We start from the raw sequence: 20,269 nt of genomic DNA, 5'->3' as shown, positions 1-20,269 counted from the left end.
TTTTATCTAAAGATTTCCCCATGAAAAGTTTGTATGTGCACTACTAAGGCAAATATTATACCTCCTTTCGTGGTATTACATGTCAAAATATATATTTTTACATTTAGAGACATGCAACTGTAGCAACATCATAGCTGCCAACCTTTCAACAAGAAAAACCCAGAGTTTCTACTGCAGGACAGTACCTTTCAAATGAATTCCAATAATTTTATTTAAACTCATTTTATAATGCATGATTCATGTTATTAAATATTTATATGATTTTTCATGTAACATATAATTATATTTAACTAAATAAAGAAATTTTTGTGTTCTAAGGCTTTGTAATTTACTCACACTTTTATACTGAGAAAATCCTAAGGAAGGGAAATTAAGTTATCAACATACTTTTAAACATGATGACAATAAAATTAATAATTAATATTTCTACTGTTGTGTAGAAATATTAATTATTTCATATATATCAGAAATATTAACTTCACACTCTTACTATATACTGATGCAAAACAAAATTACATACAAATATTAAATGATTTATCACTGTTTGAATCTTTATAAGAATTCTACAAATGCCTACAGTAGATTAAGACAATTCAGATCAAATCAAATTTCAGAAGTTATGCTGAAAATGACTAGGGAAAGAGAAAAAATTTGTACATTTAAAGTTTCACTAATTCAAGAATTCCTGGGTAGCGAAGACTAAAAAATAAAAAACTGATAATATAGCAGATCAAGAGATGGGATTATAAAAACGGGAAAGTTGGCAGCTATGCTTACCTATATTAATATCTGATTCCTTATTTATTTATTTATTTTTCTTTTTTTGATTTATACAGTTTTATTTTGACAGTTTGAATACCTACGAATTATAAATAATTTGATCAGGAAAACTGACTTTTTTATAATAAGTGACATATATGACAAGTTAATAACAACAAAAATGTGACTAAAGGTGAAAAACAGAGCACACTTGCAGCTTTACTTTTACTATGGTCTCATTCTTCTTTACAAGAAGAAAGGGAGGGGGAGATAATTTCAAAATAAAAACTAAATCATTAAGAAATAAATATTGCTTTTTCCACATGAAAAAACAAGAATACAATCACCTGCTGTTCAGCTGGTATAGATTCTAAGGCTTTCTGAATAACACGGCAGCCATACATTTGGAGTGCGAGTGGTAAAACATGTCCTTTCACTTTTTGTGCTAAAGCCTGTTTTTGCTCTGAAGTTCCAAATTCAAAGAATTTTTGAATAACATAATTTCCAAATACGTCAGTCATTAAACTGTAAGCAGCTCCTAAAATCTCATTAAAAACCAGCTGCTTTTCTACAGGAGTCGCTCTCTCAAGCTTTTGTTGGATAAATCTGTCAAAAGAAAAGTAAATGAACACATCCAAGATATAACAATTTTCAATTACATAATACTAAACTGGAAATGCTAATTATAACTAAGAAATAAACACAACAACAATACTGAAATTAAGGCATGCGTCACTCAAATCCAACTGAAAATAATAAGAATCTACAGCCTTAGGACCACATATTTGCATATAAATTAATTGGTGAGAAATTTTTTAAAAATGATTTCTACATAATTTCTAATGATTTTGAAGATTCCAAATTCTATACTCATAATTTAATTTTCAAGTGTATTTACCAAATATTTGCAGATTTGATGTTTGAAAGCATTATGAAATATTCAATATATGCTGATCAAAACAATTTACATTTTGAGTTGTGCCATTCTAAATAGCTATAATAAATAAGCAAAAATACAACGTATTAACATCAGCAAAAGGCAAAGATGGAAGCGAGGTATTTTGCACAAATAATTTTAAACATGTTAATAAAAATAACAGTAATTTTAAAAGATAAAAATTTCTACAAATGAATTTTATCAGTACCTTGATCCATGCTGATCTTGAGAAAACTCCACTATGTGATTTGCTAAATCCCTCAACTGTAAATTAGGATAACGATTATTTCTAAAATCTTCTAGCAATCGACTACGTCCAGTTGGTTTCTCTAAGCTGGAGCTGGAAGAAGGGGGGAAAAGATTTTGAAACTTTATTTCTCTAAGCACTGGATTTAATTTTTTATAATAAATATTTTTATGCATATAACACAGATTTTTCTACAATTTGTTAAAACACAATACAGATTGATAAGATTATTAAAAACATTAAAACAAAAAAATTTAAACATATGCCACTTAACAAAATATTTATACATTCTAATTCATGTTTTAATTAAAGTTTGTAACAGCAAATGCAGTTTCAATAGCTATACACATGCACATTCAAAATATGCTCTTTATTGGAAAGGGATTGTCGCATTCCCTATACGATTAATTTTTTCAAGTGTTTTAGCAGCATATTCCCCTTTTTTTATAGTAAAAAAGCATCTCATAGAATATTTCTTCAGATATTTCACTCATTTTCAAATCAATATAACTTTTTATACAAGCAACGAGTTAGAAAACTATCTTCACAAACATTGGAAGCTGAATGTCCCCTTTCTTTTAAGCACATGCTCGTTTGAAACAATCGAGTGAGCGTTGCCGGATATGCAGGCAACACTACCACCTAGTGGAAAAAAACATCACTGAGACTTTTTTTTTATAAAACCCAATATATATATATATATATTTATATACTTTTAATGTGACTGATAGCAATCAAATTAGGAGATGCACAACTATATGTTATGTTACAGCAGTCCTACATAAAAGTCCTTTATTCTGTCCTTATTTTCAGATGGCACGCAAAAACATTGTTAAATTGCATTCAGTTGTGGTAAAAATGTTCGTTGAAATATGATACCCAAAAGTTTTCATGATTACAATACTTTCTTTACTTCTTACAAGAAAGTAAAAAAAGGCATGTTCATTCAAAGAATACGAAGTTTAGTTTGATAATTTTCATGCCGATCACTTTAGGTAGCATTTATCCAACATAACAAACAGTTTAAATAACGTCCAAAAAGAAATACTAACCTCCGTTGTAAGGTCCTGTTTGGAAATAATGTACTAGAAGAGCCAAAGACATTATTTCCCAATGGCCCATTCCTAATCATATATTTAGCTTCTGCTCCAGGTGCTGCCGACAGTATTCTTCCACCTAAAGTACCTTAAAAAAAAAAAAAAGAAGAAGAAAGAAACTTTGCAATTAAATGAGAGTAGAAAAAATATTTTATGGTATAGTCAAAAGTCGTTAATTTGGAATGATCTATAATCCGGACCTCAAAGCTACAAACTTTCTGCGCATGCGTCACGTAGACTTTTACGGCTGCGAATATGCGTGTGCGCATAATACGTTTACGAATGCGCGTTTAATGTATAACGGACGGTATAAGCTAAGCTAAAATTATCTAATTCAGTTAATGTTGCAGATTGCGTTGTTCCTTAATCTTCGAATTGGATTCGGCTTATTATTTTTTGCAGACTGTAAGAGTAATTTTATAAAAGTAAGCTTGAACTTTCGATTATGTCAAATAGAATTTCTGATATATACTTACTAATATGTAAAGGATTTACAAAGCGAAAGTATGTTTCGAAGTCCATTAAACAAAAAGTGGAATTGCTGCAAAAAATGGATAAAGGCATATCTTTTTGTTTATCTAAACTTTAACGTTTGTTTATCTTTAACGCCGCAGCGTGCAATGAATTGGAAGTTGATCTCTCAGCACTATCCTTATCTTCAGGACAGATGTTTTTATTTTATTTGGCTTATTACGGCTTATTACTCTGTCTTTGATATGATTTAAATCAAATTCCTCGTCATTATAATTCGCTTCCGATAGCGAAGAAAGTGACAGAGGTTATTGAAAACAAAAAAATTGATTGACAAATTAGTCGACACAGCAATTATAGGACTTGAACAGTGGAACTCTGTAACTGAAGAAGAAATTATGTCTGTTTATAGAATTAAAGAGAATGTATTATCACATAAAAAATGAAGCAACTTAAACAACTTACATTGAAAGAAATGTTTAATAAAGTAAACAAATAAATATTAAGCTTTTTTTTTTGTAAATTTTGATACCCTTTAGATCATAATTGCTCTTTATTTCATAAATTACGGTTTCATATTTTTAACTTTTATAATTTCTGCATGCCATCTTACCAGATTTAAACTAATGATCTATAATCTGGAATCGCCGAAGTCCCGACGAGTCCGGATTAACGACTTCTGACTGTATTAAAAACATAAAGCCCCAAATATTAATGAAAGCTAATTTAATATTCCTAGAATTTTAAACAAAATTTATTTTAAAAGCAATTATATACATTATTAATAAAAGAAATCAGACATACTGCAGCATTTAACTTTTGAATACTGATTATTTTTCAACTGGATTATAAAACTTTCAGCCTTCAGTTGAGAAGATAAATCAATAAATCAGAGATTAAAGATGTATTTTAATGTTGGTTTTCTCCCCATAAAATATAAAAAGGGTTTTGTCTGCTGCATACATATTGATGAAAAATAATTAATATAAACATCAAATTACCAAGTAAAAATGCTAAGTGAAGAAAGAAAATAGAGCTAATTAATGATAAATCTAAGCATTTTATGTTATGAACAGATAAAGAATCAAATATGAATGTTTTCTCTTTTTAAAGGTATGCGAGATGAGTAAATAAAGTAATGAGTTTTTAATTTTTTATTAAATTATTCACATTGCCTCATTCAATGTTAACACCTTGACAACCCACAGTGTGTTGGAGATGAATTTGCTCTTCATGACAATGCTGAAACTGTGGCAATCTAATACAGTCAAAAGTCGTTAATTCAGACACCCATAATCTGGAAAGATCTATAATCCGAACCTCAAAGCTAAAAACTTTCTGCGCATGCGCCGCATTGACACATGCCCATAGGTGTTTACGTGTGTGCGCAAGACCTTTACAACAGCGCATATGCGTGTGCGCAGAATAAGTTTTCGCATGCGAGTTTTATGTATAACGGACGGTATAAGCTAAAATTATCTAATTATCTATTTGAGTTAATGTTGATTGCGTTGTTCCTTAATCTTCAAATTGCATACGGCTTATTATTTTTGCAGACTGTAACAGCAATTTTATAAAAGTAAACTTGAACTTTCGATTCTGTCAAATAGAATTTCTGATGCTGGAGCTCCCAAAGGACCTACAAAACAAAAGTATGTTTCGATGTCCATCAAACAAAAAGTGGAATCGCTGCAAAAAATGGATAATGACATGAAGAATGTGACAGAGAGGTTAGTGAAAACGAAAAAATTTCGATTGACAAGTTAGTCGGTATTCTCGGCACAGCAATTACGAGACTTGAACAGCGGAACTTTGTAACTGAACAAGAAATTATGTCTGTTTATAGAATTAAAGAGAAAGTATTATCACATAAAACATAGCAAATTAAACAACTTACATTGAAAGAAATGTTTAATAAAGCAAACAAATAAATATTAAGCTTTTTTTTTTTTTTTTTTTTGTAAATTTTGATACCCTTTAGATCATAATTGTTCTTTATTTCATAAATTACGGTTTCACATTTTTAATTTTAGAATTTCTGCTTGCCATCTTACGAGATTTAAACTGATGATCTATAATCCGGAATGGCCAAAGTCCCGACGAGTCCAGATTAGCGACTTTTGACTGTACTACAATTGCCTTCAAGTAATCAGTTATGGCCATTTTTAAGTTTTCTAGTATCCTGAGATGACATCTTTTGAAGTAAGTGCTCAGTCTGGTAATAGAAATAAGTCACATGAACTCATATGCCAAGAGAAAAGGAGGCCGAGTAGCCACAAGGATGTTTCTACTTGTGAAAATACACATTAACTAAAATTAGAGTGTAACATGGCACATCGCCCTGATGGTCATTTGCATGACAACTTTCTTGGTAAACGTACTGGCTTACCATTTACTTTAGAGGCACAAATTCTTTGTGAATGACTTTCTGGCCACCGAAAAAGTAAATCCGCATGCTTCAAATTTTCAACTTTCTCAATCTTGCACTTTTTTTCATCTTGGTGAGATTGAAGTGTTCTATTCGAGGCTCTGGCACTTCAATTCTGGGTCATACCTGAACACCCAAAAGATTCATTAACGGTAGTGACACATTCCAGAAAATGAGAATCATTTTCAGTCTGCTCCAAAAAATCACGGCACTTCTCTATTTTTCTTTTGTTCCTGTAAAAGGTTTTTCAGAACAATTTTCATTCCCAAATAAGTCGACAAAATCTGATAAATGGTGGTTTAATTTAAATTCAACCCATCTCTGATCATTCTGACTGTCAATCAATGATCAGGATGCACAAGACAGAACATTCTGGCAACATTTTCATGAGTTCCTGAAGTTGCAGGCCTTCTCCTTCAAGATTTGTCTTCAGTCGATCTGAAAATGACTTAAATACCCACCTGGAAACCTGGACCCTTGACAGACATTTCTGTTGCACTGTGCTCAAGTCTGCAGAAATATACGACAGCACACTTTGCTGAAATTGATATCGCTCATTTTCAGAATGAACTAGCAAAAAAAAAGGGGGCGGGGAATTCAATGGACGAATATGTGATTAAATCATTTAAACTCATACTGGCTGAGGGATGACAATTGAATGTTCTTTCACACTTCCCTCCGTGCTTTATTTCCTGTCTTATTACTTTATTTTTATAAACCTCATCTGCACATATAATTTCTTTCATTATGTGCGAAAAACTGTAAAACTGACTACCTATCTTCAAACGAAATGCTACATACTCAACTGCCATACTACCTATGAAAGCTAACATCTTGTATTATCAGAGTTAACACATTATCATTCATGTATAATACTAGTCAATTTTGTAAAAGTACTCAAAATACAAAAGAAGAAAACTTTTTCTAAACATTTACCTAGCTATTTTGGATTATATATAAATAATATATGAAGAATCGGTACTTACTGTCTAGGAATATGATGTTTGTAAACTTACTTCTTAGGTGGCTGTCCAGGGGCTAATAAACTAGTCCGATTTATGTAAAACTTGAATATTTAATGAAACATGAATAGTTGCTACAAATTACAAAGTAATTACATACGTAGAAGGAAATAGATGAGATTATTTACAGATGAAGAAAAGGAATCATCTTTTAATCGCGTCATCGTCTTAATGGCGGAATCGTCTGCCTTCTATCATCGGAAAAGTAAAAGATTTATTTTCACAGCTTGTCGCGTCATCTGATTATAATGAACGATGCCATCCCACAAATGCTCGTCCATCCTGATGGAATGTGGCCTCGCATTTTCGTAGCACCATCATCTCATCTAGGGATCTGAAAAATAAAATTTTAAAAAACGAAAAAAAAAAGATTGTTAGTTACTATTGAGGGAAAAGTCATCTTAAATGGTTTATTTCAGCCATCTTCCCTTATCATCTTAACATCCTCAGAAATAACGGCGTTAGCTCTTCTTAAATGCTCTTTCAAAGTTCGTTCATCTTGAACAGTCTATCTGAATACATGTAATTTACAAACACGTCTTCCTTTGATGTTGTCTGGAACAATTCATCTTCTTCCTCTTCGTATTTACGTCTTCTTAAACATCATTTGAATACGTCTTCTTAGATACCGTCTGGATACGTCTTCTGAATGCGTCTTCTCAAAATCATCTTCTTTAAGCCGTCTTCCTTCATACATTTCATCCTTGGACATCATCTTCAGTCTTCTTAAATTAGTTCATGTCTTTATAACCATTAGTCAAATCGGAAGAAATTTGTCTATTCGGGAAAAACGTCTAAATCAGGAATCATCAAAATCGGCATTTCATTATCAATTTTCTTCCTGGATCTTCTGACTCTGCTTTTTCGCTTCTTTTTTCGCACCTTCTTTAATTTCTTTTGTTCTGTCTTTGCTTTCAGTATTAGCGTCGCTTTCATCAGACTTTTTAACTGACTTCTGCTTTTCAATCTTCTTTTCTTCTTCGGTGGTCTCTGTAGTTTCTTTGTCTCCGGTGGCTTCTTTTGCTTCTCTATTCCAAGGTATTTTACTGAAATTGTTCTAGTAGAATTCGCATTTGATTCATCACCTTTAGCAAATAACTTTTCTTCGCGGAAATTCTTCTCTTCAGAATCTCCTTCTGCAGTGGCGTTTCTCCTCGTCGGCTTCGAAGCTAATTGTATTGTGCTCAAGTTTCCTTTTTGCACTAATTCAAATTCATCTTTAATAGCATCATTTTCACTTATATCAGAATCTGCATCACTCGGGATGTCGTCAGAATTCACAATCAGGAAATCATTGCCACTTGCTTTGATTGTGGATGAGGTATCCAGTTTGATCACATTCTGTACTGTAACAGGAACTATACTAACAGGATCAGTTTCTGGTTTTGAAGTAAAAAACCATAATTGACAACTTTTTCAAATCCTTCTTCAGAACCATTTCCATTGCAATAAGCATTTTTTTGCTCTTCAGAATCATTCTCAGATTTCTTGTTTTCTGCGATAACACAAATATTTGATCTAAATGAAGAACCATCAGTTTCGAATTCACCTTCAAAACTTCCTATACGTTTGTTGCCAAATTCCGTTAACTGTAGTTCTGCCGACTTAAGTTCAGGAGAACCTATCTTCTTATGCATATCTTCTCGGATTAGCGTTACTTGACTACCAGTACCTATTAAAGCATCAATTTGCAAATTACCCAAATTAACAGTTTTATGCATTTCTTTCTGACAAGTCTGAGTTATTGGAGTAACAACTTTGGCATCTTGGATATTTTTAGATGATGTTTTCAAACAATCTACGGCTTTGCGTCCAAACAAATTGTATTTAAAACACTTAAATCCTTTACTCTTATTGTTACAAAAATTCGGCTTATGGCCTAAACTTCCACAATTATAAAACCCTGGCTCTTTAATCTTACTAGGTACAGCGCGTGTTTTATTTTGTGTGTTAGTACTTGAATAACCCTTATTTTTCGTATCTGGATCGCGAATTTTCTCATAAATTTTTAATTTCTCTTTGAATTCAGAAATAGTTTTACACCCATACAAAACAATTTTGTTACTACTCTGATCTGGTATCCCATTGATTACATAATCAAGAATTGATGAATCATCAACAGAACCGCGACTGGCTATTTCACGCATGGCAATTAAATATTCGGAAAGTGATTCACCAGGTTTTAAGTGTCGTTTCTGTAACAAATTATGAAGTTGTGCACTGTTTATTTTAGAACCAAATTCAGATAAAAGATTTTCTTTTAATTTGTCCCATGATATTATACCCTTCAAAGACCTAATAAATACTTTAGCAGAACCAGTAAGCAATTTTTTAGCAAACACAATTTTATGTAATTCCGATAACTTAAATAATTTAAAAGATTCTTCTAAATCACCAATGAAGAATTCAACTGGATATGTATCAGTGCCATTAAATTCAGAAACAGTTTCTAAGATATCACGAAACTGTAGGGAAATATTGCTAGGCATTATAATGTTTTCATCCACTAAGTTATTTATGGGAGGTGATTCTGACCGAACAGAATTAATATCATCATTTTTATCAGAATCATAAACACTTTCGTTTCCAGATAACTCATCATCGTCATCACTTTCGGATTTTAGAAGCTTAAAAACACAAAGACTATTCAATATTAAATCACAGTTTTTATCAGGATTTGAATCATAATTAAGATGTAACAAATTACACACAGAAATAAAATCACTTGCAGTAAGAATTTTAAGTAATTTTTGTTTTGTTTCTTCAATATTAAAATCAGATGGAAAACCACAAAAGTTGCGCAATCTAGCTCTATTTTTTCAATCACCCAAAGTTCCAAACACAATTTGATGTAAAAGTTTAATTGACTTAGTAGGCCCAGTCTTTAAAGAATTTGAAATTCTAGGAATAGAATTTAAGGTAGTCATCTTAACTCACAGTATCATAGAACACTATTCTTAGAAGTAACAATGTGGAAATAATCGAAACAAAACTTACTTCTCTTATTTTGTAATATTCATAATGCTTCTTCCTAGGCTCATCCTGGGCTGAGTGCCCAAATCTGTAGAATCGGTACTTACTGTCTAGGAATATGATGTTTGTAAACTTACTTCCTAGGTGGCTGTCTAGGGGCTAATAAACTAGTCAGATTTATATAAAACTTGAATATTTAATGAAACATGAATAAATGCTACAAACTACAAAGTAATTACATACGTAGAAGGAAATAGATGAGATTATTTACAGATCAAGAAAAGGAATCATCTTTTATATTCAAACATCTTTTAATCGCGTCATCGTCTTAATGGCGGAATCGTCTGCCTTCTATCATCGGAAAAGTAAAAGATTAATTTTCACAGCTTGTCGCATCATCTGATTATAATGAACGATGCCATCCCACATATATATATAATAAAATCTTCAAATTATAGCTTTCAGAATAAATTGTCCATTTTGGAATGCATAATTATTACAAGGATGGAAGCATAATTTGATTTTTGAATTTTAAATGAAAAATGTATACATACCAAGATTAAGATTTCCAATGGATCCTCCATTTATAGATGGTGGAGGGGTAAGGCTTTGACTGGGGGGGATCATGCCAATTGGGCCTGGTCCTGAAGCAGTTACAGATCCAAGAGGTCCATAAAACTGGTTTCCTTTCTGTTGCGTCATCTGACGTGAAAGCTGACTTTCTAATCCACCAGAGAATCCAGTACCTGCCATTGTTCCAAGAGAAGTAGCATCACGCCGATCAAATGAATCACGTCTAGGTGATCCAGCTGTGCCTCCTATGCCTGCAATACGAATTTAAAAAAGCTTCTCAATGTCACAGCACACAGTATTTGAAAAATACCTGTAAGAAACACTAAAGATTGTGTATATTTAAAATACTCAGTTCCATACTGTCATGATATAGCAACAGAACTTACATTTTAGGCTACCTATTCTTCTATCACTCTTTTCATAACATAAAAAGTATTAATTACTTTTAATCAAGATACTGCCTGAGCATCTACAAAAACATATCGGACAATTTCACTCACAGGTCTAAAAAAAAAGAAAATTATAAATTGCTTACAGAATTTTAATAATTAAAGAAAAGATCTTGCCTTTAATCTCCATTTCATACATTTATTAACAGGATACATTCCACATTATTCAGATGTATTTTACTTACATCATCTTGCATTTACACAGAGTTCAAAGACATGTGAATCATTACATCTTATATTTTACGGTAAACAGGTTTTATAGACATATTTACATCTTATATCTTTTATCTGGATATATAACAGGGTTTGTGCATATTTTTTTTTTTTCCCTGCCTGTGGATATGCAGTATGTTTAATGACCACGATGAAAAAAACTAAGGACTTATCAAACAAATAAGAATGGAAAACTCTTATCATGAAAAAATATAAAAGACAAATGAAATAAAATTTTAAATAATTACAGTAGCATTTTTGTTCTAAGAAATGTTTCAGAAACTGGGATTTATAGCATTTGTTATCTTGCTTATTTTTCCGAATCAAAATAGTCCAAAGTCACCAAGATGGAAAACAGAGCCACTTTAAAATACATCAAGAGAAATGAAATATGTATGGTAGATATCCTCATTCCAATGAGAGGCAACATTAATCTTGCAATATGCATATGTGCTCATGATAGCGTGAGGATATTCATAAGAGACTTACTTCTCACCTTTTTTTTTTTTTTTTTTTTGTCTGTTCGTTGTTTATGCTGGCTTCGGTTTGTGTGTGTGTGTTATGTTTAAATATTGGCTCTTGCGAGATGTGTTTTCCTTTTTAAATGCTAAATAAAGTTGGTTTTAATAAAGTTTTGTGATTTTAAGGCCTTTCTGATAGTCTAATGGTAATAAAACAACACCATGTTTCATTTTAATGGTATATAATTTTACCATTAAAAGTATTACTGTTATTTTCATATTTATCAATGTTGTTATGCTTATAAAAGAATCATCAAAAGGGGCAAATCTCCAAATAAGAAATTCTGAAAATTAAAATACATATTTTGAAATGTGTATGCTTCAACAGAGATAGGGAATCATGCTTAAAACTTGAGGATCCACCATTTATATTAAGTAGGAAAGAAGTCAATCGCTATGTCAATGCATTGAGAAAAAAAATTGTCCTTCAAAATGTTAATTCAGACTCAAAATGGTAGCTATATATATATAAATAAATTTAAAAAAAAAAAAAAGCGAGAGAGAGAGAGAGCAAGAAGAAAGAAAGAAATGTCAGTTGAGTAAAATTAGAGATTTTACAACTACCAAAAACCTAATGAATTTTAAAAGTAATTTTAAGAACCAGACAAACCCTGTATGAGTACACATAATTTCTGTTTAATAGATTAAAACAATAACAGCTTGTAACATTACATCACACAAAGAAATAATAATTATTTTGTCATAACATACTATAAGTTTAATGAACGATGAAAACTAATTCTAATTGCACCATCATATACAATATGTAATTTCATCTAAATGTTCCACTCTCATAATTTTATTTAAAAATAAATTTTAACTCAAATTACCTTACAATTTATTATCACAATGTTTTTATCTAAACTAAGATAGCCAATAACTACTGATCTGGCAGATAAAGTCATAAAAATCACACATCACAAAGGGCGACTTAAAAATTTTTGGCAGATGAAGATCTACTAACCAATGTTAAACAAGCAAAAATCAGCCTCAGGGTAACAATGCCTTCATGGCAGATATTCCACATGAAATTCACACTCTACAAGAAACTTATATATTTATATTACACAAGGAGAAAACCTTGAAAGCTTTACACAGCCAGATCATTATAGGCTTGGAACAAAGTCCAGGACACACTTTTAAGCAAAAAAATCTGGAGACTAAATTAATAAAATACAAGGGAAGAGAGGGGGGGGGAAACCAGTAGCCATGACTTGATTTTCCAAAGCAACTGAAAATGGTGATAATAATTTCTTCTGTGTATATAGCAAAGATTGACTAATAATTTGCACAATAATTTAGCACTGGCCTACAAACTTCTTCTACAAGCTGTGGATTTATTTTTAATAATATTATAGTTTTACTAAGTATTTTAGATTCAATATTTAGTCAATTCCATGAAAAATTACAACTTTGATTAAAAAAATTCATAAAAATATGGACAAAACATAATGCACATTAAAAGACAGTACATATTTACAGCAAAAAAAAAATTACTAAATTTAGTTGGAGATTACACAAAGACGACAAGATAACTTATTTGCTTTTTTAATACTAGCTTTACCAACAATGAATATGTGCATTTTTTCATACCCATACATTTCAAATACTTGAACACATCTTGTTTTTCAATATTTTCTACTTATTTTACTTTAAAATATCAAATAAAAAAATCAACTACATACATTCTAATATTTTAATTAGACTTTTTCCTTGTTAAAAAGATAATTATAAACAACCTCTCTAGCAACTGCACTTGAGTCCCCATTTTCTGTTAAAATGTAAATAGTAATTGTTGTAATGTCTGATTTGACAGGATTTGCTTTTTAAAAGAATTTAGGATGAAATTATATCTGTTCTTGAAAATTCAAACTCACTTTCATCTGATTATATAGTTCCCCCTCCTTTCCAATTATTTAGCACATACCAGAATCTTTTCCATCCCTATATTCAGTTCTATAGCATAATTAACTCATACGAGGTCTTTTTAGTATCTGACCTTGAATTTTCCCACTCATAGTAGTGATGCTAGGCCAGCGCCATTGGGCACAGTAGAAGGAGGCAGCTCAGTGCACACGCTTGAATTTTTTGTTGGCTTTTCAGTGAATCAGTCATTGCCTACATCAAGTGAATTGTTCTTATAAGTGCTCATCAGATTTTTGATTTCTCGTAAAATGACTGAACATCTTATTAAATGGTACCACATAAAATTTTATAAAAAGCTCGGTAATTCTCAAAGTGAAACAATTTGTAAGATTCAGCAGGTGTTTGTAGACAATGTTATGGGAGTAACACAAATTAACCCTTTCGTGGTGGCACTAACCCTTGCATCACTAAGACCAACTTTAGAGGAGAGGGGAATCGCAAACACAAAATAGTTTCAAATTCTAGCATTGTAATTTTTGGTACCATTTTAGATTATGATTTAAGCTCTTATATGTATTAAAATTAGCATTTAATAATCTTTTTTCTTTATTTTACATGAAAATATATTAAAAAATTTGCTGACCTTATAAAAGAATTTTCAGAAGCGCTATTCAAATTATTTCAAGTTTTAATTGATAAATTCATTAATAAACTTTAAAATTAATAAAAACCAATAAAGACTATTTACAAGTAACAAAATTTGAAGACAGTATAGTAAATCTCGAAATACAGAGAAACACAAAGTCCTACATTGCATAATATGACTGTTGCTTTTTTCTTTGTTTTAGCAGGGTTTGTAAACACACTAGGCATCTTCTTCAGTTTTTTTTCAGCATTTTCATTCATATAAATAGTTGGAAAATGCCTACCAGATAATTGGATAGATGTTGGTACAGATTTGTCAGCAAACAGCTGATGAGTAAAATACCAAAGTCAGGCAGAATGTTTACAAACTGGTCAGGAACCTAAAACTATGTTCACTTGAAAAGTAAGGAACACAGGGTGCTAGCTAGTAGGCTCCAGCTTAAAATGCGTGCACGCATCACCTGTCCCCTGATTTCAATCTCCAGTAACACATGGATGGGACACCTGGCTGTAAGAGATGTTCGTAGGGAATGCTCATTCGGAAAGGGTTAAGAAGTGGTAGGGCCAGACACTAGGGGAGAGTAATGAGAATCCATGAAAACCACAAACTGCTCAAAATGTAGCCATTGTTCAGAGGGTAGAAAATCTAACAATGGGAAATTGTTGTTCGACCACACAAGAGACTACCAAAGAAGTTGAGATTAGTAAATAGTCTGCACAAGTAATTTTGCATGATGATTTGAATGTGAACTGAGTGGCTGCAGAATTTGCATCCAAGCTTTTTTTCAGCAGAAAAGAAAGAACTCTCTTGAGATTGCACAAAACCTGATGGATACTACTCGCATTGATCTCCCGAGTTTATGAATACCATGATAACAGGAGTTGAATCATGGGTGGATGGAAATTACCTGGAAACTAAAGCACAGTCATAGCAATGGAAGCATCCTGGATCTCCAAGTCCGATGGCATGACAGGTGAGAAGCAAACTGAAGGTGATGCTAACTGTACCCTTTGCTATCTGAGGAAATGTGCACCATGAATAGACACCAGATAGACAAACAGTGACAAAAAGAGTACTATCAAGTTCTCTGCAGATAATGTAATGCAGTTTGGCACAAAAGATCAAACCTCTAAACAGTGTAAAACAGGCAGTTGTACAATGACAATGCTCCATCTTATTCACCACACCTGATACAGACTTTCCTGGCAAAACATGAAATTGCAGTCACTTGCCAACTTCGTTACTCTCAGGCATAGCTTCTTGCAACTTCTGGTTACTTCTGAAATTGAAGATGATATTGAGATTCTGTTTTTAGAGTAGAGAAGAGAAAATGCAGAAGGAAAAGATTAAAGTCCCCATCACATCATGTAAGTAACATATATTTTCCATCCAAAGATTGTATACTTTTCAGACAGACCTCATATAAACATATAGAACTAGGCAAAACAGCAAGTTTAGTTCAGTAAAGCTTTTGAATCCAATTTTGTCGATTTCAGAAGCAATCAAATGAAGGTGCCTGCTCTTCAGGAACAAACAAACAAACAAACAAAAAAAGGTCATTTGCATATTTTTTATATTACATAATAAATATACTGCTCTTTTTCTTTGTTGTTATTAATTATCCTTGAAATAAAAGAGCATACTTTCCATCAAAAATTCAAGGTGGATTTGAAGTATGTGCAAAAAGTCATATTAAAAATAAATTTAGAAACACACATAATGGCTTAATCAAGTTCACACTACAATAAATAAAAATGCTACAGCACATAAATCAGTTACAGTAGTAAATGTGCCCCTATTAAATATAATTTTTAATGACTTGCTAATATATGAATAGGCTTTCTACCTCCAGTAAACTTTGAAAACATAAATGTGACGTCATTTTACATTTAGCTATTCAATTAAAATATAAAAAATCCTGAATCAATTCATTTTTCCAAGTTTGCTTCTTCTTGTTTTACCATCTGAGGGCACAATTAAAAACAATTACTAATTCAAATGAGATGTCAATAAATAAGAACAAATGGGATATCAATAAATCTGTTATTCCTTTAAGAAAAAAAAAAAAAAAAAAGGTTGAACTACTATAAATATACTACAAATTATTTTCAACATTTTGGTTTAACTTACTAGTTCCAATAGCACTTAATGAAGCACCAATAGGACCCATAGAATTTGATCCATAGCCCATAGTATTCTGGGGTTGGGCAGGGCCTAAACCAAGTCCTGATCCATAACCTAGTTGACTGCCATTTGTCCCAGAAAATCCTAGACCAGAATTTGGGTGACTAAATGTCATATTAGAACTAGCAGGTGAAGTATAAATAGTATTACTGTTAGGTGTTCCATTACTAAAGAGGCTTGCCGCAGGATTTTGCTGACCTTGTGAGCCAAGCAAACGTAGGCCACCACTACCCATAGTACCTACAATTATTCAGAATGCATTAATGCTATATATCATGACAACTAACCTTTATCAGTTTTTTTCAACAGAAAAATACATTATGCTTAATTTATAACTATTATTAAGACATTTATTACAAGAAATGATACTGTTATAATAGTAAAGACAGTAATTTCACATTTCACAGTGGAAAAATTTTTTAACTATTTAGCACTAAGCAAAGTATATTATCACCTGGATTGTTATTTGGTGCAGCCGCTGGATTGACAAGAACAGGAGGGACTAGCCTCATTGCTGTTCCCATGCCCCTCGCATTTCCCATCATTACAGATCCATTTTCATAGTAGGAAGGTGCTACAACTTGATACTGTCCCCCTTAATATAAAAAATATCATTTTGTCTGGTATGCAAAAATAATTCACATGCTTACATTTTGGAGGCAAAGTGAATTAATCAAAAGAAAAAAAAAAATAAGGATGTATGGCTAATAAATTATTTATCTCTTATTTTATCAGTCATATCAGTGAATGCTTTACATAATAACAATTAAATAAACATAAAAAACCTTATTATTGTATGATCATCAAGAAATCTCAGCTATGCTTACAAAGAATACTATTACAGATGGTTGTTATGCATTTTAAAAATGATTTCAATACAGGATTTTTATTTAAAAAATGGCAAATGTTTTTCAATAAATATTTCTGCAAGCAACTTCGTCACATGTAAAGAAGCTGTGGATTGATGGATACATTTTCTCACTTTGGAAATATTCATATTCTACAAATTAAAAACACTGTAAAATACATGTCATTAAAATTTCTAAATGAAAATGCAGCATTATCTTATAAAAAATTACGTATTTTTTCATACGGTGGGAGCCCCTAAAGTTTTATCTTAATGTATTCTATGTTGTCATTAATTTTTAACATTCAGTTCCCATTATTTCCATTCATATTACTTATTTGTACTAATTTCACTTCTTAATTACATTACTTATGTATTCTATGTTGTCATTAATTTTTAACATTCAGTTACCATTATTTCCATTCATATTACTTATCTGAACTAATTTCCCTTCTTAATTACATTACTTATAATCAATTTTACTATATGATTCAATTTCTAAAATTATAAATATTTTCAAGTTAATGATATTCATTACAGCAATATTCACTATCAAAATATTAAATGTTTTCTATATTATACTCAAAAGAAATTTTTGCATCCATTTTCTTGACTAGTATTCAAAATTACTTCTTTTTTCCCTATTATATTTAAAAAGCATTATCATATTCTATGCCAATTTTTCAAAATTATTTCATTTATTTAAAAATTCTTATTAACAATTTAAAATTTCCAACATTAATTCAAAAATAATTATTCAATCTTCCTGAAAATATTTTAAATATCTTAAAATTTATTACTTAATATTACTTCAAACACAATTATGAAAAGTTAAATCTTTTGACACCATAAAATTTTTAATTTATATTTTTATCAAAGAGCACTACATTAAATAAAAATACTGTGATAAAACAACATTATATGTTAACATTTCAGAATAGAACCAACTGATAATTATTTGTAATATAATTGCGGTTGGGGAAAGCAGAAGGACAAATAATTTTCTAGCACACCCTTCCAGCCTAATTTTCAATCCTATACCAAACAAAAATAACCTGACTAATTTATTCGCATGAGAGCAGAACGAAGCACAATAAATATGCAGATCAGTGACCTTCAAAGCACTTTTGAACACATCGGGAGTTCACTTTCAAAACATTATGAATGACTGATTTTTTTAAGAACAATTACAATGCCACAGCAGAATTACGAAAAATATTTTGTCCTCTTCTAAATACTGAAACAGCCAAAATAATTCGACACTGATTTAGCTAAAAACTGGAATTCCACACTTCACTGGATGTTAGAACTTTCGAACTTGCAGATAAACTGGCACATTCATTTGAATTTTCTAAGTATTTTATCTAAATCCAATCAGGTCAAGATGAAAACATGGGTATCCTGTCGATTCTCAGAGGTGTGATGTTTTTGCGGAAATTGAAACTAATTCACTTTTTAATTATGGCTGAAATACTGTATAGATATGTAGCTTGCACACAAATAAGATGCAACTTTAGAGATAGCTCGAAGATATTACAGAGACAGATGTGCTGAGTTCAACACATAAGCACCTCACAATTTCTATATATGCAGCTTACATTGTAAATAGTAGAAAGATGCAACTTGGTGAAGAAACATGACTCAGCATGCAAGTGCAAGCGACAAAAGAGAGTTTACAGTTAGTTGTAAGCTTGGCTCCTTAATATTAATCTGAAATGATAACTCAGCAACTTTTTCCACAGCTGTTTACTGCAAGGAAAGAGTGTAGATGAAAAAAGAGGTGTCTTTATATTTAAATTAGGAATTTTAAGACCTATATGCAGATTAAGCTAATAATTTTGTTAGCGATTATCTTTCAAATATTACATATACATCACATAAAGTTAGGAAAAGTCTCTTTATCAACCTAAGCCTGCAAAACTTTAAAGTAAAATCTGAAACAGTCAAGACAATGGCATTCATCTTTCTAGAATTAAGCAAATATCTTTAATCTTGATTTACGCAAAGAAATGTAATTAAAAAATATAGCTTGGCATACAAGCCTTATAAACTCAGAATGCACAAAATTTATATCATTTGAAGAATTATCTAATCACTGCCACATGTTGTATTCAAATACTCTATTATATCTAGAACAATGTATAAAAGAAATTAAGCAAACAAATCAAAAAAGAAAGTTTTTCACAGACGATTCGGTATTTCTCATTCAATTAATTCAGTTCTCACTTCACGACAAGGCAAAAATAAATAAAAACTCAAAATATGTGTATTAAAAAATTATGAAGTAAATCTTAAACACTTATTTCCTCGAAAAAATTCCAGAAAGGGTTAAGCATGATTTAATTTGCAATAATAAATGAAGGCATTATCTTTGTTGTTGCGAAGCTAAGTTTCTCTAGATTGGCAACAAATCCACTATCCTGCTGTTTTAAATGTAAACAATGGCCGCCATCAAGAAGTATTTGGCTTAGTGGCACTTAAACAACTTGTTGATAATTCTAAAAATATTACATAGAGATTTACTAAAGGCATAAAAAGCTTAACTGGAAGATAAGAACAACATAATTCAATCATTTTTAAAGCAAAAAATGTACAATTTACAAACATATAAGAGTAAAGAAACTGAGATCACTGAGCCGGGTAGCAGAGTGGATATTTATATAAATATATTTATATACGTTTGGTGCGACCGATTGCAAACAAATACGAGGTGCACATCTACATGTTATAGCAGTCTTACATACAAAATTTCAACGTTCTGAGGCTACTCGTTTTTGAGTTATGCAAGATACGTATGTATCGTACAGACGCCACGAAGAATTCTCTTCAGAATTAATTTTAAAGCAGTTTTTTAATTTTTTTGAAGGAAAAGAGTATTTTATTCTGTCCTTACGTACAGATATTACACAAAAACATCGTTAAATTGCATTCGATTGCAGTCAAAATTGATATTTTTGTTGAAATATGCTGCCTGAAACTTTTCACGATTACAATACTTCCTTTTTACTTCGTACAAGGAAGTAAAAATGTTTAGCA

General features: G+C 31.2%; 1 protein-coding gene across 4 annotated transcripts in view; it reads right to left on the bottom strand.

Annotated features, from left to right (window-relative positions):
* Positions 1 to 20,269, bottom strand: part of LOC118200674 (pumilio homolog 1-like) — a 204,087-nt gene that overhangs the window by 20,819 nt on the left and 162,999 nt on the right. For all 4 annotated transcript variants that reach the window (XM_035372632.2, XM_085822087.1, XM_085822086.1 and 1 more), the window contains 6 exons: positions 16,841 to 16,981; positions 16,333 to 16,626; positions 10,489 to 10,758; positions 2,996 to 3,128; positions 1,905 to 2,036; positions 1,107 to 1,365 (listed from right to left, as the gene is read on the bottom strand). In XM_035372632.2, the coding sequence (XP_035228523.1) occupies positions 1,107 to 1,365; positions 1,905 to 2,036; positions 2,996 to 3,128; positions 10,489 to 10,758; positions 16,333 to 16,626; positions 16,841 to 16,981 (1,229 nt within the window). The remainder of the gene's footprint in view (positions 1 to 1,106; positions 1,366 to 1,904; positions 2,037 to 2,995; positions 3,129 to 10,488; positions 10,759 to 16,332; positions 16,627 to 16,840; positions 16,982 to 20,269) is intronic.

This window comes from Stegodyphus dumicola, chromosome 8, assembly GCF_044657685.1.
Source record: "Stegodyphus dumicola isolate Sdum_Otavi_A_Nest chromosome 8, ASM4465768v1".
Classification (NCBI taxonomy): Eukaryota; Metazoa; Arthropoda; class Arachnida; order Araneae; family Eresidae; genus Stegodyphus; species Stegodyphus dumicola.
The sequence above is the reverse complement of the archived record's forward strand: the minus strand, read 5'-3'. Positions and strand labels throughout refer to the sequence as shown.